Source organism: Mytilus galloprovincialis, chromosome 1 (genome assembly GCF_965363235.1).
Source record: "Mytilus galloprovincialis chromosome 1, xbMytGall1.hap1.1, whole genome shotgun sequence".
NCBI classification, from domain to species: domain Eukaryota; kingdom Metazoa; phylum Mollusca; class Bivalvia; order Mytilida; family Mytilidae; genus Mytilus; species Mytilus galloprovincialis.
In genome coordinates this window covers 94623412-94634279 of record NC_134838.1, presented here as the reverse complement: position 1 = coordinate 94634279, position 10868 = coordinate 94623412, and the positions used below count along the sequence as shown (strand labels likewise).

The 10868-nt window shown below is 32.0% G+C and overlaps 1 protein-coding gene and 1 long non-coding RNA gene across 2 annotated transcripts; both read left to right on the top strand.

Moving 5' to 3' along the window:
- The first annotated feature begins 3132 nt into the window (after positions 1-3132).
- LOC143045528 (uncharacterized) lies at positions 3133-5518 on the top strand. Its single transcript, XM_076218105.1, has 4 exons — positions 3133-3246; positions 3663-3740; positions 4476-4632; positions 5317-5518. Exons 2-4 carry the CDS (start codon positions 3692-3694, stop codon positions 5402-5404), a joined length of 294 nt encoding a protein of 97 aa, XP_076074220.1. The 5' UTR covers positions 3133-3246; positions 3663-3691; the 3' UTR covers positions 5405-5518.
- Positions 5519-8072: 2554 nt separating this feature from the next.
- On the top strand, positions 8073-10601 carry LOC143045540 (uncharacterized). Its single transcript, XR_012968974.1, has 3 exons — positions 8073-8190; positions 9549-9705; positions 10379-10601. It is a non-coding gene; the product is annotated as an uncharacterized LOC143045540 (long non-coding RNA).
- The last annotated feature ends 267 nt before the right edge of the window (positions 10602-10868 follow it).

Below are 10868 nucleotides of genomic sequence, written 5' to 3'. Positions count from 1 at the left end.
ATAATATATATTATATATATATAAATATTAGATTAAAGCTTGATATTATTTCAAATCAGCAGGTTAAGCACGTTAAACTTATTTTTAGTAGATTTTATCTTTTTTTGATAATGTATTTCTTTCTTTTTTTAGGGGGAGGGGGTGCTTGCACTTGTGTTTTTGGTCGATTTCATAGAGGTTGGTTCTTTCAACGTTCCAATTTCACTGGACATTCTCTTATTTACCTTGTGAAGCATATTGGTCGAGATATAGTGTTGGAATCTGAATATGGTATTGTTCGTCATTCAAGGAGTTGGGTATTGACGATAGAACGTTACTAATCTACATTTTAAAGAGAAGCAAAGGATACCATACGGACATTCAATCTCAACTGAACAAAAAAACTGATAAAAATCCCAAAACGACCATAAGGCAAACAACAGTCTACAAAACATAAGATCGAACATCAAAAACTGGGCACCAAAAGGTTTTGTTCAGACCGTGGGGGATAGCATGTGCTCCGTAAGATTTAGCAGATCTTGCTTTAAAATGACACTTGTCGTGGTACTTCTATATAAGAGAGACAAAAGATACCAAAGGGTCATTCAAACTAATAACACCATGGCTAAAAAGAAAAAAGATGATAAAAAAACAACAGTATACAAAACACAACATAAAAAACTAAAGACTGAGCCACACGAACCTCACCGATGGAAATGATATTAATAACGACTGTATTTACTGAAAATTGATATAAATTAGAACTTTACATATTGTTAAGTGCATATATTAGCATTACAGTATAAATCTAGACGTTGTTTATGATCTTAATTTCGTGTTATAGGTTTTTGTTTATTTCTCTTTGGTTTTCTTTATTTTAACCTTTTTCACGTGGCTCGGTATTTATGCATCCCGCCATCGCGTTATTGTGGTATGGTCTTTTTTATATTTTTGTCTTTCGTTTTATATTACTAGTACGTGATTTGTTTAAAGAGAGCCTATATGTCATTTGAATTTCCTTGTTGACATAGTTGTTTGCTTCTTAGTGAATTAATATTATAAATTATTGAAGGAACTGAATAAGATAGAAATTAATTTCTTCTAGTTGTCTGTCCACAAACCGTTGCGGTTTTGTTCCTGTGTCTCATGTGATATAATCATTCAAAACGACTGGGTCGACTCGAAAAGACGTGTATCACAGTTGAAAAAATTATTTTCCTTGAATTTTAGTTTGGTATTTATAACTAAGAATAGTAACTATGTATGTACAATTGATGTGTAATGAATGAAGTTTTTGATAATGAATAAATATCTATTCACATCTATGTTAATTTAACCGAGACACGTGAAATTATATTGTATATATTACTATAATAAGAAATCCTACATGTCCAATCAGCAATTCATCAGGTGTTTAACGGAGCAGAGTTACTGACTTGTTTTTAATATATGAAATACTAAGGCTTTTATACCTCAGGAGAAGATTACCTTTACTAGAGTGCCTAACAAGATTTTGTGAGGTAGACGAAATTGACTTTAAAACGATCGTGTTGACTTTTGGTGTGCAGAAATAGGCAGATCGGACATATTTTGACTTTAGTTACTTACTTCTTAAGTTTGGGATTAATTGTAATCAACATATTCCAATGAGACTGAAAAATGCTTTTTTTTATTATGATAAATAATAATTTTACCTGCCGTAGTCGTGGGTAAAATATATTTCGGTATTTCTCTTACGAAAATGACTTGTTTAATGGAACAAAACGTATTTTTTGTAAACTTTCTCTTTACTCTTCACAAAAGGCTTTTAAAAAATAACCTTTCAACTGTATATTCCGAAAATTTTGTGAAAATGGAATAAGGGGCAATTCTTACCTTTCATACCTTAACTTTCATTGATAAAACATAATATTGACTCGTCCAGTGTTCAGTTTGAAGGTCATTTTAGTTACCGTACACATTTATGCACGTTCTAATTAATCAATAGTCATGTATGAAAAGCATAAACAAGTTTGAAGGTAAACTAATAACAACTTAATCCAATCAAATTGCCTACGATTCAATAACAATGACCAGTCCACATCATAAAAATGTATAGGGGTAAACTGGGTAGGGAGAAAATGTCAGATATATCAAGTTCATTATTTTGCAATAACGAGTAAAAATTTGTTAACCAATAGATTTGTTATAATTTCATAAACATGTCGTTATGTATTGGTATAGTTTTTGGATCTTTCATTAGCGTATTTAAGGCTGTAGAAAGTTTGGCCTTCAAAAGTCAACATAATCATTGACTTTATAAAGAAAATTCGCCTTTTTAAAACATTGAATGTTTCACAAATAATACGCGACAACAAAGCAAAATCATTTCTTAAAACACTGCAAAAAAAATAATTTTGATTGATGCAGTGGTATTGTCATAAATTGCACTGGAGTGAACAGTGGTACATCAAACGTCGAATTCCCTCACACAATGTTATCACACACTATAGCTGTATTTTGAAAAAAAATAGGAATGTTTGGTCTTAAAAAGCTTTTCAACTTTGTACTTTATTTTGGCTTTTTAACTTGTTTGATTCGAGCCTCACTGGTGATTCTTTTGTAGACGAAACATGCGTGTAATAAATTTCAACTCTGGTATCTATGATGAGTTTATTCGGTTAACTTCAGATCATTCTCTAGTTTTAGTGAGATTCGATTTGCCTTGTACTAATATTTCTAATTTATGTGTATTATTTGGGTTTTTTTAATGTTTTATTCAGCATGCCTTTGTTCTGATCTTTGATTAAATGATTGCAGTCCCTTTATATTTTATTTTTATTTACTTTCTTCAGATTTTCAAATGTTACTAAGAGTCTTCATAGAAAGATAACGAATATCGCAAGTAATCCAAAATAATGCTCATTGTTTCAATCTCGTTCGTGGATATACATACGAAGATTTGGAATGAGTGTCAATGGGACAACAAATTGTAATGTATAATACGTTAACAATTATAGGTCAAATTTTGCTTTTAACACGATGAATTGTTTTTCATTATAAACGTTTATTTTTAATGTGTTTTCTATGTTCAACTTAATATTTCAACGCCCTAGATTTTAGAAAAAAAAAACAGTACGAAAACAAGTCGAATTTCCGTCGTAGACACCAAAATAGAAACCGAAGCCCGTCCGCCGGAATCGTTATATCTGGATCAAATACTATAAAAACCGCTAATTTGTCTATTTACTTTCACATCCTGCTGACTTGCTGAACTATATACATAAGGTAGGTAACTTTATCAAAGTAAACTGTATTAATGTATCGTAACGGCGATTTTATAATAATCAAAACGTAACAATCTTTAGAAAAGATTATATCTTACCTTCTCAACTAGTCAGCCCTGAAACGTAAAACAAATTGAACATGCAGAATTTCTAAGATCAGCTGAATAATTCATTCATCTGTATTCTAAATTTATAATCTCAAAGTCAGGTATAGAAAATCGCATTTATGCTTTAAAACAAAAATTGCTTTTTAAATTCTGTACTTTACCGTTTTCTAAAAGTCTTTTTGTTTACTTGCTATATTTAGTATTTGTTACATCCAAAGAGTCTAATGTTTTAAAATCTATCATTCTTTTTGCTTCCTTTTTGCATTGCTTATCTTTTTTGACAAAGATGTAACAGCCCTTCCAATTTCAGATTAATATCAACGTAACTGTAGATCTAATATGAAGGTAGCAGTTATCCTGGCTATTGCTCTTGCAGTACTTCTTATAGGTATGTACATAATTTGGGTTTCTATAATTAAATGACATTTTAACTTTTCAAAAGCTGAGTAAAATGTTATGTCATGTCTGCGTTTTATTTTATCTACAAAGAACGACAGCGCAAAAGATGTGATACAACAGATTGGAATACGAGTGTTCATAGGGACGCGTAATATGAACAAAACAGTGAATGAAAGAAAGAACTTAATTGTGACTGGATGAATAGATAAAAGCGTGTAAAAAGAAACAAACTTTACAATGAAATATATAAGTCGGAGAAAAAACCTACAATACCACATTGGAAGTATTGAAACGTTTTATGATTATGTTATATATCAATCCTGTTACGTTAATTCATGTTTCCATAACCAAAACCTTAATGTTCCTCCATTGTATCAAACCATTGTTTTTGTCAAGACATATCATTTTCGATTAAAGTTTATGTAGACTTATAACGTGTATCAAAATAATATGAACAAATATTATATATCTCTACGAACGAAGACTTTACCAGCGATAATAAGTAATAAATATTCTTTTTTTAAGTTTATGCTATTCTTCCTGCCGTGCGTATCGCTTCTTCAATGATAAATACTTTAAATAAAAAAAATAGTGCTAAGAAAATATTCGAAACATAATGACAGTTAAAATAGCCAAACATTTATGGATTTGTAATGCATTTGATAACAATCCCCTGCAATATTACCATATTTCGTTGATACATCTATGTTTTGTTTTCTTTAAGTTCATGAGTCAGAAGCAGGTTGTGCTTCCAGATGTAAAGCTAAATGTGCAGGCAGAAGATGTAAAGGTTGGGCATCAGCCAGTTTTAGAAGACGATGCTACTGCAAATGTTTCCGTTGTGGCAGTGAGCATACCATGCAATTCCCAGAAAATGAAGGGTATGTTTAAGTAATACTAAATATTGAACTTTTCGGCTGCCTTATGAATTATGATAAACAGTGTATGCATACATCAGTTGACACAATTTGTAAGTGAGGTCGTATTGTAAATGTAATTTGTTTATTTGTAAGTGAGGTCGTATTGTCAATGTAATTTGTTTAATCTCCCTCTTTTAGTTCTATTGAATTGGCCAATGATAAATGAGATGTCTTGCCGTACATAACAATTCTAAGAGCTATATTAAACAATTTAAGATGTTCTCATGTAATCCCTCTCCAAATATATGCTGTGGACTCCTTTCTTAGTTAACTCTAACTCTACAAATAAATGCACGTATACTAGTGAACGACATATGAAAGACACACAAGACGATTTTATCACCTTTGCATTCGATAAATAATTTCGATTTTTGATTATTTTTCATCTCTGCTGTTCGTACTTTGAAATTATAGTTTCATCACTATGACAGTTATACATAGTATTAACTTCAAGGGCGGGTTTAGGGATCCCCTTATGGCGATACATGAATTAAAAATATTTAGTTGTTTTTACAAGTATCGCTCCAAACGTTGGCTTTCTAGTGGACCCTATACTCCTGGTATGCTCCTGAACATAATAGACTATTTACCTTGCAAGAGTTTCCAATCTTTATTTAGTAATTCATTTTCTTTTTTTTTTTTTAGATCATCTCAGATGAATGAATACGAGAACATTGATCTCGTCCAAGACATGCCCACAGGAGAAACCGAACAAGGTGAAACTGGCATATAAAGGGGATATCCAATGGAGTGATGATGACCCGTTCTGTTAAAACATTACATAGTTTTACTTTCTTTTTGTTCCAATTTGTAGTTCTGATGCAATAAATTCTAATTATTAATAGAACTGTGTTTCAAATACGTACAAGTCTTACAGTTCAAAAATATTATTAGTAACATACTATATTATATCCGAGAGAGCAGCTTACATGTGTTAAGATTACAATTGATTCAAATAGATGATAAACATGCTCGTAATTACTCGAACTGAATTTTCGTAATGCCTCACTTCCTTTTATGAATAAAATCTGTGGGATCTACACCAATGAGACAGCAACCAAACGGAACAACACATAAATACACGATAACGTATGGCCTTCAAAGAAATAAAGTGATCTTTAGAACATGTATTGGTCTCAATCACCCACAATAAAAAAAGTTGTCCAAAAATTAAACAGACAACATCAAAAAATGAATTCCCAACATGACAAATTATACGATATAGCAAAAATATGCCCTGAAGTTTTTTTCATTTTTCATCTCGATCAATGGACTAACAAAAGCTAAACAAAAGGACGCAAAGTCAAATGCAGAACAGGAAAAGCATTAATCTTTAAAACCGATATTAAAGCTTACACAAATAAAAGCAATTATAATGATAAACAGTACCGCACAAAAAAAGCTCACAATTACTGGAGGCAACCGCAAAGTACTTAACCTACTGGTATATAGTCATGTCGTCCTACATTCTTATACCTACGACAATGCTTTAGAGTAGGTTTGAAGAACTCGATAGATCAGTGGTTGGTACGTCGGAGCTGACAAGATTTATAACGAACAGGTTGTAAATTGTCCGTTAATAGATTAAAAAATTGCTAAGAGAGTAAGGTTTCAATTCCCTAAATCAAAAATTTACATAAGATGGATTGATTATAATTTTGAGGTCAATGACCATCAAACATGCTGCCTTATGCGTTCCTGATGAAGGTACATAACGAAAAGCGCTTCGAGTGCATGAAATAGTAAGCAGTTTTTTTTTATTCAGAAATAATAAAAGCAACATGTTATTTCTGTTTCAAACAATAAATGAGCGAATAGATGGTCATTACCAAAGTATTAATCTTTATTAAGTTCCTTATCTAACAGTATCTTGTTTGAAGACATATCTATAAAGCAAGTTATATCAGACAAATCGTGTTTGAGGTCTCTACTTTCGCATAAGTTAATAATCAGGTATATCAACAGACTATAGGCACTCAAGTGAAAATAGATCTTTCTTACAATTTGACTGACGAAAGGTACGCTCGATTGGCAAATTATACGCAAGATTCGTTATAGGATTTTTTTCTTTTGACATATTTATGAAATCTTAATCGAAGCGTCATGGAATTTCGATGGTGTTTCACTTTAATGTATGTCTATTCAGGACCATTGCACTGCATGCAATCAACTGTGTTAAGTTGGATTTTCGAGAGATATAGGAATTTCGGGGCGTACTAAAGGTAAAAATATAATACCACCAGCGGGAAGGAGATAAAAAATCTAAATACATGTTTGTCAGAAGGAAAAAAAATAAATGTGCGTACCCCACCCTTAATTTTGTATACAGCTTTACAGTATTTAACCCTGGAAAATAAATAACAAGGCAAATGCATTGCATCTCTACTCACATAAAACACTCGATAAAATAAAATTAAAATACACTTCCTAAATGAAAACAATGACTTCCAAAACATATGCCGGGGCTCGTTTAATAACTTGCAGTGATTCCCTGCCTCTCCCGGTGAACTACCCATTGATTGGTGTCCATAAACCCTAGTTAAGTTTACCTATGGAACCGTTCATTCAACGTATAATTGCGTTTTCGTCCTTAACATTCATGAAATATTTGCCACTGGACTGGTCATTAATTATTAGTTGATTTATAATTATAGCTCACGAACGAATTTAATCAGCGGATACGTTCCTGTTCTGCTATCCTAAGTCTGTTATACAGCTAAGTCGAATGGACGTGTAGCTCAGTTAAAAATGTTATGTTCCTCGAAACCTTAAATAGGTTTTTATAAGCATTAACGAGACTGTGGTAATGTGTATACAGTTGTATAGTCTATGTGCGTTAGCTTTATTAGGGAAAATGGAATTCCATATCAACGCAAACAACACTGGAAATCCTCTGGGCCGGGACACATTTTTTCTGTGGTAGACAGTCATCAATTACAGATTATTTATTGAAGACCTAAAGGCGTTGTACTTACACTCTCAAATTAAGGACTAAAATTAAACAAAGCATTTGATTCTTAGATTGAAGTTTACGAGCATTTACTGACTTGTTTAACTATTCATGATCATCCCTTATGAGAACAATGGGAGTGTAATGGATAAACAAGTAGTCAGTTTTAAATAAAGTTATCATTTCACATCTTCGTTAAATTTACCAAGACACCTATATCGAATATTATCTTGTAGATTACTATTCAAAATTTCATTTAATTTCAATCAGCATCTAATCGGGTGTTGAAGTGGTCTGAGTTATTGCTTACTTTTCGGATTTCATGATCGTCATTCACTGATTTTAGTGCAATTGGTGTTGATTAGGACTTATATGTTAAACTTTATATACAATCGCCCTAGATTTCAGAAATAATGTAGTAAACAACAAGACTAATTTCCGTCGCCGAACTAAAATAAAAAGCAAAGCCCGTCCGCCGGAATCGTTATTTCTGGATCAAAAATTATAAAAACCGCCAATTTGTCAATTTACATTAACTGCATGTTGACTTTCTGAATCATATACATAAGGTAGGTAATTTTGTCAAAATCAACTGTATTAACGTATGAAGACGATGATATTATAATAATCAAAACGTGTTAATCTTAATAAATACCTATTTAATACATCAACCCTAAAACAAGATACTTGCAGAATTTTACAGACCAGCTGCTAAATTGATTCATGTGCATTCTAAATAAATAACATCCGGGCAAGGTATAGACAATCTCTCTTGATATATTTATTGATGCTTAAAACAAAAAGTTATAAAAGTGTGGAATTCTTTACCGTTTACTTGAGTCGTTTAATTTTGCTAGAGATTGTGTATTTGATACCACCATAGCGTCTTCTGTGTTAAAATTTGATATTCTTTGTTTCTTTTTTGATTGGCATATCTTTTTTTGGCCTACTGTATATTGCAAAGATATTTTTTTTTAAATTTATAATGAACGATAACGGCAAAATATTTGACACAGCACATTGAAGTATGGGTATTAATGAGACGTAATATCAACAAAACTGTGAATGAAAAGGATGAACCAAATTGTGACCGGAAGAATAAACAAAATCGTGTTCAAAGCGAAAACAGTTACAATAAACAAGTCATTAAAAAAAAAAACGGCAATACCAAGATAAATCACGAAAAACGACGAAAAAAAACCAAAGGCAACAGTAGTATACCGCTGTCCAAAAGTCATAAATAGATTGAGAGAAAACAAACCCGGGTTACAAACTAAAACCGAGGGAAACACATCAACTACAACGACAGGCTACAAAACACTTCATAAAAGACTAAAGACTGAACAAGACGAGCCTAATTAAGACCCAAAAGGTAATCTCGTGTGCTCTGAAGGAGTTGCAGGTCTGCTCAACATGTGGAACATATTGTATCGAATATGGCTATAACAAATTCAGGGAAGTCAGAACCAAATAAAAAAAGGACTGGATCTTGGTTTCGAAAATAGACGGTTTGATTCAGCAGTTTAAAAAAAAACTTTTATAAAATTTACACGGAGGTAACCCAGTTTCCTTATCATTATTTCTTTCATGTGATTTGTCACCTTCAAGAAGAATCTAGATCCCAAATATGCTTTTCCAAAAAACCCTGTAAAGTAGCTTATATCCCAGGCATAGATTACCTTAGCCGTATTTGGCACCACTTTTTGGAATTTTGGATCCTCCATGCTCTTCAACTTTGTTCTTGTTTGGCTTTATAAATATTTTGATATGAGCGTCACTGATGAGTGTAGACGAAACGCGCGTCTGGCGTACTAAATTATAATCCTGGTACCTTTGATAACTAATTATAAAAGTTATGGGTTAGTTATACATTCGACAACAATATAAGCACATGTTATTGATATATCTATGTTGTAATTTATTTTAGTTCACGAGTCAGAAGGCGATTGTCATACCAGATGTAGATATCGTTGTAGAAGCAAAGGCTTTAAACGTTATTCAGCAACACATTATGGAAATCGATGCTCCTGCAGATGTTTAGATTGTGCAAGTGTGCAAACTATGGAATTCTCTGAAAATAAAGGGTATGTTGCAGTTTGAATAAAATGCACCAAGAAAAATATTGTATGCATACATCAGTTGAAAAAAAAATGAAAGTAAGGCTCTATTGTAAATGTGAAATAGAAGGATAGATGAGATATCTTGCCGTACGGAACCATCCAAAGAGCTCAATCAAATTCTGTAATATAAACATATGGAGGTCTTTAGCAAACATATGCAGTGGATTCAGCTTCTTTTTTCAGTTAATTCGAATCAGTTTATTTGCATATAAAACAACACACTAGACGATATGTTTGATTTTTTTAATCAAACCTTTTGCATCCAAAAACTATCGATTCGATTCTTGATCAATTTTCTATTGACTTCTATTGCCTTGAAATGATAACTTCATCACTATGTAAGTAATACGTATTATAAACTTCATAGGCGATTAAAGGGAACCAGGGGGACGGGCCCCCTTATGGATACACATAAATTATAATGGATATTCTTTTTACCGGTATCACTTCAAACGTTGGTTTTCTATGAGTCATCATCTTTCAGAATCTGAATCTGGTTGATTGTTTACGTGGCAAGAGTAAAGAAGATAAACACTGCCAGCCAAACTGTGAAGTATACTTCAATCAACAACATAGATCTAAAAGTTTCACTCATTTCTTTCTTTTTATATATATATAAATTTACGTTCTTTTTTAGATCATCTCAGATGTTTCCACAGATGGATGGAAATGAGCACAATGAATTCGTAGAGAATACACCGAAAGGACACACCGAACAAGGATGTGTAATAAAGTGATGATGACCATTTCTGTTTTAACATTATATATTACTTTTTTTCAATTTTTTTTTTTAATTTAATTTCTGTTATTGTAGTTCAGAAACAATAAATACTCATTATAAAACGAACTGTTCAAAAGCATATATAGTGACAATATTTTACATTCAAAGGTATATTTCATCAAAACCAATTACTTGTGTTTATTTTTTAATGGATTTAAGTATGTAACGTAGTATGTAACGTAGTAAGTCCCGTTAACACCCCTCCAATTAACTGACTTGATGCTTAACTACATTCTTTTTTACTTTTACGACTAAAATATATGGGATCTACATCAATGAGACAACAACCTAAAAATAAATGTTACAATAACAAACATCTGAATGGCAATGTATGGCGTTCTACAAA